Source organism: Clytia hemisphaerica, unplaced genomic scaffold (assembly GCF_902728285.1).
Source record: "Clytia hemisphaerica strain Z4C2 unplaced genomic scaffold, Clytia hemisphaerica genome assembly, whole genome shotgun sequence".
NCBI classification, from domain to species: Eukaryota; Metazoa; Cnidaria; class Hydrozoa; order Leptothecata; family Clytiidae; genus Clytia; species Clytia hemisphaerica.
In genome coordinates, this window is record NW_027104191.1 from 359,452 (window position 1) to 377,679 (window position 18,228).

Below are 18,228 nucleotides of genomic sequence, written 5' to 3' on the forward strand. Positions count from 1 at the left end.
TTTATGCTTCCTTAATAAAATCTTTTGTTTTAAGGGAAGCCTCTACCCTACCCTTAAGACAATAGAGCTTACGACTCTTAATTAAGGAAGATCGATTAAAAATTACAATACTACGCGTTCGACTCTTTGTTAAATGCACGTTCTGTATTGTAGTCAACAAAAGATTCTCCTAATTACATTTTTATTAAGGAAGTTCTGTAGTGTGAACACGACCAATGAGTTTGAATAGAGATCTCAACTGGGTCGTAGATGATAGTTTTGGATTTTGTTGTTCAATTTGTTATTTTTTTTCGATGGATCATGTTCCTTTGAACCTTTGTGATTTCAAATTTTTTGGATACAGTATGTGGCCCCCAAAACGTCGATCAAATTTAAAATTTCTCTCAAATCTAGAGGAAAAAACGTTTTACAAAAATTTTTGCTGCATGAAAAACTTTAACAACTTTATTTAGTTCTTTTTCAAAATTTTCAATTTTAACAATATTTTTCAATCGCTTAAAGATAGGTAGCTTTTTTCTAATGGCCCCCAAAACAGAAGTTTGCAATTTTAGCGATTTCTCAAGATATCTTTAAGATATGAATACAAAATTTTGACCATAGTTTTGAAATGTGGGTTTAGAGGGTTTTGGGCATAAATTTTTTTGATAAAATTTTTAAAGTATACCCCTGGTTGTCAAGACGCAGGTTTGGGGCCCCAAAACGTAGGTGTAGTTAAAATCAAATTGTTAAGCCCAGAGGTAATAGGGGGAGAAACTATGAACATATTTGTGTTTTCCCTTAAATTTACGAGCCGATGGGGATGTAAAATTTATGAAAATACTTCAAGATTTTCGATGATGCAAAGTCCAAACTTAAATTTAAAAATTTTCAAGATGATAATTTTGATTTAGCAACGTCTTAATCAAGTTTCTGAAAAACCTATCTCTTGTGAAAATAGTCCCATTCATGTATGGAATATGCTGTGAAAATTTTTAAATTTTAGAAAAACAGCTTAACTGAAACTGAAAGTATTAAGCTTTAAAGATATTTTTCTCCTACATTTTGCAAAAAAATGACAGAATTTGTCGTTTTTGTTGATTCAGCGAAAAATTTTATATATAATGTTAATTTTTTGTTATAAACTATTAAGTCAAGCTGGTAGGAACAGAATTCCAAGATCTTTTGCTGTTTCTCATGTTTAGAATTTCCGGTTTTGTCAATGCTGGTTCTAGGACCCCAAAATACTGGTTGACCTTTAAGATGCTATATCTTTTACCCATCCTCTAAAGTCACAGATGTATCTGCATTTTCTGAAAGCCATTAGGTGTAAAAAGTTTTCTATACCCCATTTTCACAACTTATTTTCACTATCCAAGAAGCTGGAGTGAGTTATATGCAATTTTTATCTAATTATGGTGTTGAAATATTTCCTTCAGACGCAAATATGTTATTTTGAATCCGTCTCAAACCATCAAAAACATGCTCATTTTAAGTATGACCAACCATCATTCTTTCGAAATAAACAAAAATCGTCTAATTCTGATAAATCTACAGGTCAGAATCCTCATTTTAATGACGACCTACGTTTTGGGGGCCATATACTGTAAGGTTTTTCTATAGTATAACATTGATATAACCAGTTGAAACTTTGAAGAGCTTCCATACCATAACATCGCCATCCCGTCAAAATGAAGTTTATTAAGACTTCTACCAGGTCGGGATCACGATGAAAAAAACAAACTCTTTTACGTTAAAACCTTTTATAACTGCTTTAACGTTCGCTTGAAAAAAGCCTCCGTCGGACGCTCTTCAAAAAATAGAAGATCGAAAATCTTTAGCCCGTATTATTAGTTGAGTCCAGAGACTGAATTTATACGGAACAGTCTGACTGATTGATTAGTAATAAAAACCAACTTAATGTAGTTGTTATGAAAACGTGTTTTGATTGTGCGAGGGCTTTCAACCATTATAAAAGTGCGGAGGGGTGATAGAAAAATTATGATTTATATTATAAAGACGTTTTCTAGTTTGAGTTTCTGTAGACAAAAGGGAGAGATTTTTGATATGTCAATTTGTCAATGGGCTTTTAATATGACACTGGTTCTGTTGATGTTTTTCAGCTTTACACGAGGGTTGTAAGGCATGGTATTAAGAAAGTAAACAGTCACTAGATACGCCTATCTTAGCTATATATTATGGAGCACCCCATAGTTTTATAGCTTCCTTGTTATCTTTCATGTATCTGTTATTGTTTTGTTGATCACTGTGGAATAAGACGAATTTCAAGAGAAGGTTCTTCAAGTTTTTAGTCAACATCATATTAAGTTTAACTTTGATTTACAACTCAACAACTCGAATTAACTCGATATAATCCCTTCTTTCGTCATTTATAAAGAGCGTACCTGAAACTGTGTATTCGGATGGAAATGGGTCATAATAAATAAATTCAAAACACACCAAAAACATTTGGAAACGTTTCTATAATTAAAAAAAAGGAAGAACATTATGTCGAGTTGAATTGCTGAGTTAAGACGAGTTGTAAAAGCCAAATTACACTTGATTTAATGTATTAATATAACATAGATTCTTAGCGGTTTAAATTTCAAAACAAAACGTTTCGAAATCCACTACAGATTGTTTATTTTGACTTATGATTGTATATTTTGAACGATTCTTAGAAAAAATAACTGCTAGTATTAATTAAGAAACACGACTGGTTGAAAAGCACTTTTTAGTGCATTGTGTACGTGTGAACCTGTGTATCAAAGGATTTAGAAAGATCTGGCATTTCAGGATTACGACTAAATCAATCATGGTAAGCCCCCTTTTAATTTTAATTTTTTTCAATTGATTCTTTTTATTGTTTACTGGCTTATAGGGGGCCTTTAAGAGGATATCTAAGTATTAGACTTTGAATATTTACAATTTGTACTTTCAAAGCTCTATCATTTGACCTAGGACCTAAAGTCTATTTCAAAGGGAAAGCCGTGGATGGACGTATAATTTTGACGTTTTGTCCTACATTCTCTTTAGCCATCTAGGAAGTAATGCTTTCAACGATTTTAATTGTTTTATGTCAATGACCAAGGTTTTATTAGATCATAGTGAAGATAAAGGGTCTAGGGATAAAGAAGCATGAATGAACTTTCAACAGTACCATAGCTTTTCAAATAAAATATTCCATTTCCCTGCTTATCCTTCCTGACCTTTGCTTTGTTATTTTCTATCACCCAATAAAAAGTATAAAACCTTCTGGCTCCATTTTTCAAGCAAAATCTTTTATCCGTCCTATTGTGTAAGAAAACAGGGGATTTTTGGGCTTCGATTTACGAATTTTTCCTAATGTCTTTTCGATACTCAATGATGGTGATGTCTGCCCATATTTTATCTAAAGTGGTAACCATACAATATTCTTATTGGAACTGTGAAGATCATATTTTCATTATCGTATTTAGTCTCTGCTCCATGTTGCATGAAATTTGAGCATGCTTCTACATTGCTTTATCGGGAAAAGACCAAAGGTAGATTTTGTGACAACTTATTCTTTCTTTTAGCTGGCGTGCTTACACCGTGATGATTTCAATAATTGTGATTTCTTAGAGATTTTATCATTGCTATACTTTGTACTTGCAGTCTTAGCCCGATCATCGTTGCGACGATTGTCGGCGATCAACATTAGGACGATCATCATGTCCTTTCTCTTTTCTCCGAATCTATTTCATAGGGTTGATTTTGTGTAACATAAAGTTTCTTTGTCAATTTGTCTTCTAGTGTTTATGTTTGAGGATTTTTTCACTAAAATTGACCTTCAGTAATGCATGCAATCCATCCTTTATATGTAGGGAAACATCTACATTACAAGACAAATGACATGCGTTTGTGTGTGCGTTAGATTTAAATGTTGGAAAAAAATGTAGAAATTTGAGTATCATGTCGGGGACCCCCGACACCCTATTCCTGTGAATAGAACTGAAAATTTTAGCATGTCTTTATTTTGATTAGCATGTCTAACATTTCTTGCGTCATTAACTCGAGGAATCGGCACGTGTTTTCCATAATCTAATTTCGTTTAAACCATTTTCTTGATCCTTATGGATTGAGTCGCTATGGATTCATGATAGTTTGATAATTGAAAAGGTTTGAATCGAAATTAATAAATATGCAGTCTATCACTAAAATACCTTTAAGTTCTGGCCATAATGTCACTGCCGGCGTAATTAATTTTTGCATGGCATTTTTTCAAGTTTGAGTTTCATTTTGGCGACTGTTTAACCGCGAAATTTGGATTGGATATTTTGAGTTTAAAGCTCCAAACAAGGGATGAAACTCTTGGCTTAGAAATGAAGCCACTTATTTCTCATCGAAATGCGTGACTCGTGAGGTGTCAACACAAACGCTGAAAAATCTGCCAAAAGTCATTTTTCGTCTGTTATGACCATTGGAAAGTCATACTGAAGTCTCATTCTCACCTTATTTGGTAAAACTCAGCAGTGGATCATTTTAAAGTTGTAAACAATTGATTTCTTAATCAATGCTCTTCAATTCCCGTTGGTATTCTGCTATTATACTGTCCAAGGTTTCGGTAGGCTTCTGCTCATCCTCTAGCGAAAAAGTTTCTTATAGGAAGTATAGGTCTGCGAATCAGACTAGGGTTTCGGTAGCATGGGAAGATCTATCCCACAACACCGAAATCCTGAAAACTTTCATCACAAAATCGGGTAAATCCTCCATCGGGTACTCGAGACAGCAGTGTCATTTATACGAAAGTCAGAAAATATAGTACATTTTCTACATGGTCAAAATTAATTCATTGTTTTCCAGCGCCTGCTGGGGAACAGCAGTAAGAAAGCCACAGTATTTACACATCTTGTGACATGTATGTTGTAAACTTGGTGAAAACCTTTAAAATGACAGGTTTTCCTTAAGAAAAAGAGCCATACTGATTTTATTCAAGTAATCTCCGGCTAAAACTTCAACAAGAAATCGATTGAATTAGGGGGCGTGCCCTTTTCCCCCATGAATATGCATGCATGTGTTTCATATAAAATTTCCTGCAAAAATTAGAGAAGAAATGATGGAAAAAAATGACCTTTTGGCTGATGCAATGCTATGTTTTTCAAATCGAAAGTTTATTTTAGTGAACACAATATCTAATCATGACTGAACAGACTATATCATCGATAATAAGATATTATTATTCGCTACTGGTCAGTAGAAAAAAGCTGAGTAAAGGGTATTTTCCATGTTCAGAGCCCGGGTTCAGAATCGTTGCTCCGTACGGGTACCTTTTAGAACTAAAATATAGTTTTATGCATCTGCAAGTTTGTGTCGTAGAACTCACTTAACCTGAATACATTTGTCCCTTCAGCTAAAAAATTCTTATTAATGAACTCCTTTAAATCAAACTGTCTATAGCTAGAGCAAGTAGTCATATTTTCCTTGTGAGGGTTCGAGTTGTATGGACTTCCCTGACGTTGACATTAACTTTAGTTGGGTTCTGCATTGTGTACACAATTGGAGCCCTTAGACACCCTTATGCAAACATATCTCACTGATGTCAATAATTTCCGTTCAAATGATAGTCTTTTGGGTTGCATTGTAAATAATGTTTCAGACATTTGGTTAACTTTCAACCAAATTCTTTGCGTTATTACTAATCTACTTAGTAAACCAGTCGATATTTGAGTGGACTTTATGTCAGTTATTCATCTGGTTTACTTTAGTTTCGTAAGCAAGTTCCTTGTTGTTTAAATGGTTTTAACTAAGCAATTTTCAAAAAGATCTCAAGATACTTGAAAAGCAAGGAATTTAAGAAAGTGTTACATAGCGATTTTCCAATATTATAATCGCATCAGAAATATTTTTTAAAATTCTTAATTTTCCCTTTACGATTCAAAAATATTCAACCTCAAGCAGATTGCTCCACTAACATCAATAGAGTTTGTTCCTGTCTTTTCAAAAAAAGTAAAAATGAAGAACCGCCTGAGAAAGCGAAGAAAAAGACCGAGACAATTTCCAAGAAAACTTTGCTCATCTGCTAACGATAGTTTCGCCGTTCTGTTTGCGATGTATGTATTTGCTAAGAAATCAAATATCATTTATCAAGGATATTTGACCGGTAAAAATATTGTTTCACAGACAGTAGTTGGTTTGGTTCATGATGCTTTCTTGTTAACATAACACGAATCTTTATAGGTTTATGATGTAAGCACAGCACAAATATGATTTCCCGTAAAAGGAAAAATTAAGATCTTTGTTGTTGATTGAATAATTCTTTCCTTCTAACTTCCCGATATTTATACGTGTGTTATTCTGTTTGATAGATGATGTTCTATAAAGAATTCTTTATTGATCGTTTTTTTTCTTTCATTTCTGTTAGATTTTTCTTCAGTAAGATTGGATTGCGCGGTATATGGTCTGTCTGGAACTAGTGCAATAAAAACGATTTTATGCGATTTTTTGGAAGAGGGAAAGAAGATTATTATATTTGACGATGATAAGATTTTTTTGAGGAAAAACGATCGGCTGATTTACGTGAGCGGAAAATAAAGATGGGCCGTGATCTCTTTCACATATTCTTTTATTTATTCCAAAAGCATGGTCTATATTTATATACATGATAAGTGATAACGTTTTATATAACGTTTTCAAATAGCTTTTGACGCGACGTGATATATTATTAGATCATCTTGAACAAAAGAAACTCTTGAAATAAACGATTTGAGATATCATCATCACATTTGCATACCTCTCATAATCCATGCTCTCATACTTGAAAATATGGAATTTTTTCTTTCGCCACACAAATTCCATTCTTGAGATTACTTTGATTATAGACCAAAAAATTAACAGCGCGTATGTATGTCGAAAAATTGTCATGCGCGGATGCGAAAATGAAAGTAGAATGACGCGACACGGTGTTGTTTTTTTCCCGTTGACGTAAAAAGTAAAAAAATCGTGTGATTTAAAATGTCTCCATGTCACCGAGTTTCGTAATTGCTTTCAAATCGGTTTCTAATTGGTTGAAATAATGCTGATTAAGCATTTTCTCATCTTTCTTGCTCAGGAGAGAAGTTCGAACAGTGGTTTGTTGATAAAGAAAGGAAGTATCAAGGAGAATATCAAACCAGAGCAATGGGCCAAGAAATTTCGAAGCAATAAACGATCGAAAGGAGGCCAATCAAAAGGATCTATCAAGATCCACTCTGGAAGTGAAGATCTACCTAGAATGGCAACTGGTTCAGTAGCAATCTCAAGAACAACCATGGATAAAGTAGCAAAGACAAAAGTTACAATTGAAGCATACTACACTACTCTTATTGCACATACAAGAGAAAGAAGGGAAAGGTATATATTTCATTCATTCTGTTCACAATTATATATAATGTCTTATTAAATCATAACTTCTGTACTCTTCTGTATGCTGGTCTAATGTCGACATCACAAATCAATTTTAGGTTAGGTTAGAAAAACGTCAATACACACCATTTAGTAGTGTCGACTGCGCATGCGTCTAAACAAATTTTTGATTTTAGCGACTGCTCTTTCCCGTAAAAAAAACGGTAGGTAAAATTCCGGTTCTCGTAAGGAAACCTAGCAGAGAAACGGTAGGTAAAGAACTCCTTTTAATCATAACTTTCCTCTACTGTAGATGAATTTTTGTAAAATTTTCAGGAGATATCATTGATATCATGTTCAAATGTCTAAACCATTCTCATTAAAGGAAAGAAAAAAATTGATAATGTTCACATTCCTCTAACCTTCCACGCCACAGTACTAAAAACGTGCTCATTTTTACCTACCATTTTCTTGGTGGAACACGGCCTGGAGATAGCATAGCGAGACTCTTAAACGGTGTATTGACGTTTTAAATATTTTAAAAGCTGAAACACCAACCCACACCCCAAAGCATTAAACACCTGAAATCCGCCCTGAAAATCAAAGAGATTCTAAGTGTTCAGGATATTCATTGCTGTTTTGTCAGCCATTTTTATTTTTGCCACTGCCCGGCATAGTTTACATTTGAAAAATATAACAGATAATTTCTGAACTTTTTCACAAAATTTCCTGCAAATTAATTATATACCTTCCTAGGATAAGCAGAAGAAAAAAATGGTCATCTGCAAAAATTCCAGTGCCGTGTGGGCCGTCCAATGAAGAGAACCAGAGGCATAGACATCGGGTTGTTTGTTTTGATTTTCAAAACAGCCAAGAAGCAAAGCAATAAAAAAGAAACATGGCATAGTAACATTTGGCATAGAATGATTTTCTCCAAAATTGATATTTTTGAAGATTTCTTTGCCACAAGCAAACGTCCACAACTTACACTAAATCACAAGAAGTATCTATTCAATTTGTAAGATCTTAGAAAATGGATAAGTGGCACTGTCACATAAAAAGCATCATCATTGACCACGGACGTTTGCAACAAGCAAAAAATGGAAAAAAGAGTGGCATTTTCGGCATTCAACAGAACGAACAAAATTTTAAGATGGTAGACAGCAAGTAAAAAAAAGAGTAGCGAGAAAAAAGCTGTTTTTGTTAAGTATAGCTTTCCTCTATCAAGAGATGATTTCACATGGGATTTTCATGAGAGTGATCCTAAGCTATCACAGACCACAGATAAATAAAAATATTATTGTACTTACATTACAATATGAAAAATGCATATTGTAGAAGGTACTTTTCAAGTCAATTTCAGACATTTCGCTATCATCTAAGAGGTCTATTTGAAAATCTTTTTCATGAGATGCTTGGAATTATCGTAAACAAAGCCATTCTAAATGACTTATACCAAAACCTTGTTCCTTTGTTCTGAAAATCCAAGAAAACTAATCTTTGAATGCGTTTAGGGAGTCCATTTACAGTGGTTTAGAGAAAAAATGTTTCCTTTATCCTATAATTAGCAGACTACAGATTACAGATCACACAACTTCTTATAAAATGCAACTTTAAACACCCATTAGATTAAAGAAACCTAAATATTATTAAGAAAAGAATAATGAACCCCTGTCCCAGAGTATACTGAGAAATTTGGAGCGAAAATATTTATCCAATCAGCAGTGAAAAAGCAAAATACAGCAACGTAGTGTATCAAAATACCTAGAAACATTTCGATATTCACCATATCGAAAGTGAACTGTAATTTCACTGGATTCATTTGCGAAATTAAAGGTGGTGGACAGGGAATTGTCTGTGTTGATTCCTGTTTTTGCAGGTTGGTTATCTCACTTTGAAACAGCCGTGTGACAATCAAACAAAGGATTTTCTGTCAAAAACCTTGTACCCACCAAACTTTTTAAACACGCAAATTGAAAGCAGTAATAATGATCAATATTTTGATTTAAAATTATTTATTAAATGAATATTACATGTTGTAGGCACTCAGTGGGCCTCCAAACGGATCTCAATTTACAAATTTCATGTATCGAATTTCTTTGGATGACTTTTCCATGCTTCTTTCAACTTTTCTTTGAAGCCTTTTATGGAAACAGCAGCTACCACCTCAGATGACAATTTATTCCATGTAGGGATGGTTCTGTAGTAGAACGACTTTGTTTGCGGGCCGCGTAATCCATCACTTGCAAAGTTCGGCTAGAGTTCATCTTTGTGTTGTCGATTCGGACGTGGTTGATGGGTAGTTTTCTTTGGAATCGTAGCTTTATCGTAGAAGTGAAGATGCTTATAGACCTGCACCATATCACAAAAAGTTCTACGAAACTCCAGTGTTGGTAATTGTAAGCTTCGTAGTCTATCCTCATAAGAGAGAGATTTTTGTAAAGTTTGACAAGCTTGTTGCACGCCTCTGCACTCCTTCCAATAGGTTGACGTGTTTCCTTAGTTTCGGTGACCAGACTGATTATGCATATTCAAGATGCGGTCGAAAGAAAGTACAGTACAAAGTAAGAAAAATCTGTGGGCTATAAGGTTTTGGAAGCCACGTTTGATAACCAAGCATCGAATTGGCCTTGTTGACTTGCTTAGAGATATGTTCCTCAAAACTCAACTCTGCATCAATAACAACACCAAGATCTTTCTCTATGAAAACGTGTTCCAGTTGATTTCCATTTAGAGTATATGGATGTGCATGTTTAATGTTTGTAAACTTTTCGATTGTAAGTACATGGCACTTGTATGGATGGAACTGAAGCAATCAGTCTTTAGACCATTTCTCCAGCTCCTCAATATCTTTTTGTATGATAAGAGAGTCATCGATATGGAGTCAACTTCTTTAAATATTTTTGTATCATCAGCAAAGAGTAGTATGGATGAGATGATTTTATCAGGAAGATCGTTGATATATAGAACAAAAAGTACCGACCTAAGTACACTACCCTGTGTTATTCCACTACATCATTTGTTGTTGATTATGACGTCATTTTGCTATTTTAACCAGAAAAATACAATTTTGTGAGGTATTAAGATTTTTTAAATCTTGTGAATTAAAATAAAACAATTTTCTTTTATTTTTTGACAATTTCATTTATTTTTGTTTTAGAGTGAAACAGTTAGAAGAGGCTATGGAACGTGAAGGTCTGGATGATAAAGATGTAAGTAAAGTGTAAATTTTGTTTCACTGTTTGGCTATTTTTACTTCTTTCTCAACCACTGAGAATGTGCTCTTTTTTAATTTCTGCTTCGAAAATCGCATTTTTAAGGACTCTTAAAGCAAGGTTTATTGCAAGAATTAGGACTAAATTAATTTTGATGATTAACTTTTTCGTTTTCAGAAAGAAACAAGGAGGGCTTTGTATGCTTTACGAGAAACAGAATTTTTACGGCTAAAAAGGACAAGGATAGGAAGGGAAGATTTTGAATCGCTGAAGGTCATCGGAAGAGGAGCCTTTGGAGAGGTAAGTGTCATCTTTTCATCCTTTGGAAATAAAACCTCTCTTTTATTTGACAAAAATGTCATTTGCAAAGGTATAAAGAAAAATTGATATTCTTTCGAGTCATGATTTAGTTGCTTTTTATTATTTTCTATAAAATATGATTAAATTCTCCTTTTTTCTCTTATTAAGGTTCGGCTGGTACAAAAGAAAGACACTGGTCATGTATATGCAATGAAAATTCTACGGAAAAAAGAAATGTTAGCAAAAGAACAGGTATGTTTTAGTTGTAGACCTATTGTACCTGTGTGGCGTATTTCTACATCTTTCTTTCAAGTGATTTCTAATGAAATCTTCTAAACCAAGTGGTGTCAAGGATAGGTGTATAGATCTAAGATCTCTTATTTATTGATTCGTGCAAAATACAATAACAGAAGATTTTCAGATTAAAGTATTTTTTCATTCATTTTAAAGGTTGCACATGTTCGAGCAGAAAGAGATATATTAGCAGAATCTGACAACCCTTGGATTACAAAGATGTATTATTCCTTTCAAGATCAAACATGTTTATATTTAGTGATGGAGTTTCTACCGGGAGGTAAAGATTCTTTTCTCGACATTTCCGTAACCTTAAATAGATTCCAGATGATTTAACTGTATCATGATAAGTCTATGATAACATAGTGGGAACCCCCCCCTAACTTTAGGGGGGGTTGGAGGTTTTCAGAAAAATTTAAGCAGGTGGGGGTTAGCCTGCTCACAAATCTTAGGTGGGGGTTACCCTATACAGGTGGGGGTGACTTTTTTCAGGTGGGGGTTGGAGAGTTTATTTACTAGTTTTCTTATTTTGACTCAAAAACTTTCTTTCAACCCTGCTCATCATAAACATATACATTGACAGTAAAAATCTATTTCTTCCCAAGTCTAATCGACCGCCGGAGGCGGTTTCTTTCATAGTGGTACGCTAATCTCGTTTTGCCTTGGCTCATTACTTTGTCTACCATTTACTTTCGGTTTTTTTAACTAGATTACCCAGGTGTTTCTCTTTTTTTTCCCTGAATGTCTTTTATTCGGAATTGAATAATCGAGACATGAAAAATGACTATATTGTAGTCTGTTTTCAATGAATAATCTAAAATGTACTGGAGATGACATGTAGGCGTTAATAACGTGCGCGCGCTTTTTCGCGTGATGCGTGATGGAAGGCAGTCGTTTCAGTGCGGTTTAGATCCACACTGTGACCTAGTAATTATAACAAAAGATGTATGAAGTATAAAAAGCATAGAAATTATTTTCAAGTGATTAACCTTGCTTACCCTCAAAATTGTTAAAACAGTCAAAAACCTTTTTCAGGTGGGGGTTGGAAACTTTTCAGAATTTAGGTGGGGGTGGTCCAAGAAGGTGGGGGTTGGGTCGGTAGCATTTTTCAGGTGGGGGTTACCCTATGCAGGTGGGGGTGACTTTATTCAGGTGGGGGTTGGAGGGGTGCTGCCCACTATGGATAAGGCATCTAGTTTTCAGATTTTAGATCAATAGCTCTAACCCTGTGGAAAGCTAAAAATGTAACAGGTAAGTTTAGAATTATAGCTGTAATCCATTTAAGACTTCCCCCTGATTGCTGTAAACCTTAAACTTTCGATTTTTAGGGGATTTGATGACGTTACTAATACGAAAAGACACATTCACCGAAGCACAGACTCAATTCTACATGGCAGAATCTATACTAGCAATAAACTTTATACATAGTTTGGGTTTCATACATAGGTAAGATGAGTCATGACACTTCATTTTTAAATGTTTGTTTTTCATTTTAGCGATTTTTTCTTCTTATTTTATTTATTTATTTCCAGGTTTATCTTATTTCTAAATTGCACGTTTCTACTGGTTTCTATGCCTCCCTTGCGTTGTTTATTATATTTTCTTATATATGTCAACCAATGCATTTTGAAACTTTTGAAGTCAAATCTTACTGTATTTTTGTTTTCTAATTTTCTAGAGATATTAAACCAGACAATCTACTACTGGACGCAAGAGGTCATATAAAACTATCAGATTTTGGCTTGTGTACCGGCTTGAAGAAAGCCCACAGGACAGAATTTTACCGCGGCATTACGCCTGCAAACGTAGCAGAGTTATGTAAGTTTTTAATCATTTTTGTTTTGGTTAAAAACTTTCCTTTCTGTAAAAATTCAGTGTTCAAAGCTCTTCCGGCTAGGCAAAGTGAAATACTAGTTTTTTTGTCACGAATTTTTGAAAATTTTAAAGAATCTCTGCTATTTTTTTTGCTTTGAGCCCCAAAACTTTCCTTCAACCACTTAAATTATCTAAATGGACTCTTCCAGAAAATATCTGTTCATTGGGGGTGGAGGATATATTATGTTTTCAATGAATTACCCCTGGACACCAAAATGTACCCCTGTATGCAATTTTTAGGACTTTTTTGGGACCTCTCGACAATTCATCCTCCATCCCCTATGGACGGATTTTTTTCTGGAAGAGCCCAATAGATCTTATTTTGGTAGTATTATTGTTAGTAGCGCTTTTTTTTCTTAAGCCTATTTTGAAAGGCCTTCCAACTTTTTGAATAATTTTGTAGGTGACCCAATAGGAACCAAGCAAAAAGCAATGACTTGGAAAAGGAATAGAAGACAAATGGTAAGCTGAAATTCATGTTTCAAAATAGTTGCCTCTTTTTTTGGGATTATGAGCAAAGAAAGGCATTAAAAGTATTTTATTTAGTGGCATTTTAATCAAACGATGTCATCTTATCGAAATGATCTGCTTAAATTGTTAATGCCTCTTTCACTGTCTTTAAAATGTATTTTAAAAATGAGAAAAGACGTTTGATATCTTGCTATTATTGTGCCACATAATATCACCATCGATTACGTAATTGTCTGGGAGAATTACGTAATCTGTAAGTCGAGACTCGATCAAGTTCAAGTTTCGTAAAATACGATGCTAAATCTGTTTAATTTTTTTATTTACATTTGATATGCAGCCGTAGTTATTTATGTTGTTTCAAGTTATTTAGGAATCAAATATTTTTAATGGAAATGCATATAACGAGAAGAAATCTAAATATAAGCTCGAACAATTATCATGATATCATTTTTTTCTCATTTTACAGGCATATTCAACAGTAGGCACGCCGGATTATATCGCCCCCGAAGTGTTTACGCAAAGTGGGTACGAGAAATCTTGTGATTGGTGGTCACTGGGTGTTATCATGTTCGAAATGTTGATTGGTTATCCGCCATTTTGTTCCGAAACTCCTCAAGGTATAAACAATGAAAGGAACAATAATGCATTTTCATCTCCAGATATTTTAATCTTCCAGTTGCAATTTGAACAAAAGGAAGCTAGCGTCATTCTTATGTTATTGCAATATGTTCTTCGCAAATAGTACAAAACTCAACTACCGTATTACTTCGAGTGAACGCCCTGGACGTTTATTCATTTTTTTGGTTCTCAAGAGTGACGTTCATTGAGGGGGCGATCATAAAGAAATTTCCCAAATGAGGGGCGTTTATTCGAGGGGTAATTCTTTTACTTAAACATCTGGTTCAATGCAAAACCATCCTTGCCAGGAACGAAATTTAGAGAAAAGACTCGAAAAGATTGTAATCTCTGATTCCTAAAATTTTCTAAATCTCCTTTTTCTTACAGAAACATACAGGAAAGTAATGAACTGGCGTGAGACGTTGGTTTTCCCTGTTGAGATGCCCATCACGAATACTTCGAAAAACCTGATACTTTCTTTCTGTACGGATGCTGACAGGAGGCTGGGCAGACATCAACAAAGCATCGATGACATACAGACACATCCCTTCTTCAGAGGAGTCGATTGGGAGCATACAAGGTAAATGTTGTCTGTTTTTTTTTTATTATCTGGTTGTTATTTGCCTAGACCTGGACCTTGGTTTTTAGTTTGTCCAACATGTCTTTTTGACCCAAATGATGGACAAAGTCATGTCATCTAACGATACTGTGTGAGCGACGAGACAGCGGTGTGGGCTGGCTTGGAGGAAGTCTGATTCTGCTCTCCTGAATCAATTTGTTGAGCTTATATTGGGATGAGCTGGAGTTTTTACAAGATACTTCACTAATTGGTCATTTAAAGTGATAGAGATGACGCGTTCTTTAGAAAAATTCTTTTATTACATCTTAACGACCAACCAAATCAAATAAGAGCTTGTAAAAACTCCAGCTTGTCCCCATATATTGACAAACCTGTCAATCAGCAAGTCTTACTTTTCTTTCAGGGATCGTCCCGCTGCTATTCCAATCGAAGTGAAAAGCATCGATGATACGTCTAATTTCGATGACTTCCCTGATGTCGATTTGTCTTGGAGTAAGTATTCTTCATTTCTAGAAAATTAATGAATTCACGTTATTCTGTTTTGTCTTGTATGTTAAAATCAAAGTTTGTGGATTCAGCTTAGTACCTTCCTTTCTCCGTTACTTATTTGTGAACAAAGCTTTCCTGGCAAATCTCTGATTTATTATAGCCTGACGATTAAACTGTAAATTCCTCTCCTTTTACAGATGCTATCCCAGAGAAGAGCGAAACAAACAATAAAGATTGGGTCTTCCTAAATTATACTTTCAAAAGATTCGAAGGACTTACACAAAGGGGCTTGAAGAATTTACCGCTGTGATGATGGAAAAATCTTTTCGTATACGCCACACTGGTAACACAACTTTAGCCTTAATGGAGAAAAGAGAATTGGATTGTGTGTTGTTCTACCATGATTGAGTAGTCCAATATCGTGGTCTTTTTTAGCTGTAGAATAAAGATGATCTTGAAGTGGATTGGAATTATAGTCACGTTTTAAAAGAAAAATTATATATATTTGGTGAAAATTCAGCTTTCTATTTTATGGAAGCGACCTGTACCTATCCATGTTGAATTCATGAAACACGCTTGGATTCTCTCATAAAGACAATTGTGTTTTTACGTACACCAGATTACCTAACTTCTTGTCTACAAGGAGGGAGGTGAATTTGGCGAAGTTGCGTTTCAAAGCTACCTTTGGTTGTTGTAAATGGCTGGCTTACGAATTAATGGTTGCCAAAATTGATTTTAAAGACGTTTGTGACTATTGGGTGAAAAATCAATAATTCAGGTACCTACCTACCACATGATGGCATCATATCCTAACCTCTCTTTCTTGACTAGATGGAAAGCAAAATGACTTTTCTTCCTTTTGGTCTCTGGTTCATTTGTGAAGACAAATTCTTCTTCAGTTTAAGTTTTATTGATATGTTGACAGCCCTTATTTTTGTCCTGGCTGAAATTTTTATATATTAATAAAGAAAAAGTAACTGTTGGTTGTCTCCCTTGTTCAAACATTTGGATTTTCTGTTGTACTGACTAAAGGCTATCTTCTGAAAACATGTTTTTCTATATTCCCTATTGGTCAACTTGAAGGACTTTTCATCTTAGCTGGTCTAAGTGGTAAAAATTACTTTCAGTTGCAGAAAGGGCTTAAAGTTGTATTCTAAAAAAAAGTTTTATGTTCAATTTCAATATATAGTCTTTAATGTACGCACAGCATTAAATTTTGAAAGGAGCAATCAAGAAATACAAATACGAATTGTAAAAGTATGCAAGTAATAATTAATGAAAAAAATGCTTACACAAATTTTAGTAAACTTTAATTATCATACGTAGTTGATTTACTATTTTTAAAATTTAATACAGTACCTTTTTCTTTTGAGAGAAGAAGAGTTTTCTTTGACGGAAGACTAAGTACTGTCCTTTCAAATGTACGAGGTATTTTTCTAACCTGTGAAATTGAAAAAGTCGTTTGCTAAACAGTGATACTGTTTTTCCTGCCAATTATGTATATTGTAATCTGCAGATAGATAGATAACCTTGATAGGTCAGGTTTTCTGGATATATCTTCTAAACTCGATGCCTATTTTCGGATCTCTTTTGCTTTTTCAACTCTCTTTTGTTTTCTCTCCATTGTCCTCCATGATTATTTTATTTTTGTTGTTTTACTGTTACCTCCAAGTTTTGAAAGTGTGATTTTGACGAGCTAGAAAAACCTCTAGAAAGTAAATTGAAAAAAAATTACTTTAATTTATTAATTTAGTGTAAAAAAACTATTGTATAAAGTGTGACGGTGAGTGCGAGATACCGAGCGATTTTTTTGTCAAGTTAAAAGGAAATAGAGAATTTATTTACAACTCTTCTATGAGATACATATATTCAATTTGTTTCAATTTTCTACGACTCCCCCCCCCCCCGCCTCATCTTATATCACAAATAACACCCCTGTTTCACAGCCTCGTTCGGGGCTTCTTGGAAATAGAAAATTGTTCTCGGGTTAAAAAAATCCAGTAGGATGATTTTCATGGAGTGCATTTTTTCCAGTGGGTGTGACACAGGGTTGTACAATTTCAGAAATATTTCATGCCAGGGTACTAAGTTTCTGACGTGAGAGGTATCGTGGCTTTATAAATATTTCACTTATGTAAGTATGAGAGGTATCGTGGCTTTATAAATATTTCACTTATGTAAGTATGGAGATTTTAGCCAAAAGGAACGAGCTAAAAATTGGTCAATATGTGTTTTTGTTACCTTAAGGATACAAACTTTCGCGGGGATTATATTTTGCGAATTTTCGCGAATTTCACCTTACTCGCGAAATATAATCCCTCACAAAAATTTTCAAACTCTTATCCCTCGCGAAAATTAAGTTTTTTACGCTAAAGATTTTTTCAGCTAAGAAACTCTTAAATGAGTCTCCATTACTCAAATGTCTCTATAATTCGAATAAATTTTCATTCCTCTTAGCCGTTCGAGTTATGGAAACTCAGCAGTTACTGGACAAAGTCGAATCAAATATGCAAAAATATTGGGCGTGCGAAATATTTCTCGTTTTCAAACATAATTCCAATTTACATGCATGTAAATCTGGGGAGTTTTTTATTCAAAAGTCTTATTTTTATTTTGTGACGTAACGTCAAAAAGAAGATACTCAATTGTCATTGAACTCGTTGTGTGACGTCAATTTTTGAAATATATAGCCCCCATGGAAGCTATATATTCGAAAATATTACCGAGTTTATGTATTTGCACTTTTGAGGACGGTAGAGTGACTGAAGCGATTTGGAAAAACCCGCAATTCCGCCCCGCAAAATCGAGGACGGTAAAAGTGCTGATTTACCGTCGTCCTCAGCTGGTCAGGACCTACTCAAATTAGAACCTTACCGTCTCCGTCGCTGAAAAACACACATACATAAACTCGGTATTGGACAGCAAAGAAGCCAACCAAATGTCGCTATTTACGCACGTCGGATAATAAATCATTTTATTAACGTCTTTTTCAAGTTCATAACGTCATTTTTGTAATTAAATTGGTAAGTACTCTTCAACTGATCTTTCTTGACTATGGTCAGAGTCTTT

At 34.4% G+C, this 18,228-nt stretch overlaps 2 protein-coding genes across 4 annotated transcripts in view; both read left to right on the forward strand.

Moving 5' to 3' along the window:
• Positions 1 to 1,544, forward strand: part of LOC136815048 (methanethiol oxidase-like) — a 137,258-nt gene extending 135,714 nt beyond the window's left edge. The window contains exon 11 of the mRNA XM_067071485.1: positions 1,534 to 1,544. The gene's annotated coding sequence lies outside the window, so the exon portion shown is untranslated. The remainder of the gene's footprint in view (positions 1 to 1,533) is intronic.
• LOC136815047 (serine/threonine-protein kinase 38-like) overlaps positions 1 to 16,472 on the forward strand; it is a 30,767-nt gene extending 14,295 nt beyond the window's left edge. For 2 of the 3 annotated variants that reach the window (XM_067071483.1, XM_067071482.1), the window contains exons 2-13: positions 7,046 to 7,326; positions 10,478 to 10,529; positions 10,710 to 10,832; positions 11,001 to 11,084; positions 11,283 to 11,406; positions 12,455 to 12,572; positions 12,805 to 12,944; positions 13,405 to 13,463; positions 13,939 to 14,089; positions 14,478 to 14,670; positions 15,074 to 15,162; positions 15,357 to 16,472. In XM_067071483.1, coding sequence (XP_066927584.1) covers positions 7,046 to 7,326; positions 10,478 to 10,529; positions 10,710 to 10,832; positions 11,001 to 11,084; positions 11,283 to 11,406; positions 12,455 to 12,572; positions 12,805 to 12,944; positions 13,405 to 13,463; positions 13,939 to 14,089; positions 14,478 to 14,670; positions 15,074 to 15,162; positions 15,357 to 15,469 — 1,527 coding nt within the window. In that variant the 3' untranslated portion in view covers positions 15,470 to 16,472. Of the gene's footprint in view, positions 1 to 2,709; positions 2,795 to 7,045; positions 7,327 to 10,477; positions 10,530 to 10,709; positions 10,833 to 11,000; positions 11,085 to 11,282; positions 11,407 to 12,454; positions 12,573 to 12,804; positions 12,945 to 13,404; positions 13,464 to 13,938; positions 14,090 to 14,477; positions 14,671 to 15,073; positions 15,163 to 15,356 lie in introns of those variants that run through there. The other variant, XM_067071484.1, reaches the window with a different exon arrangement.
• Positions 16,473 to 18,228: the final 1,756 nt, after the last annotated feature.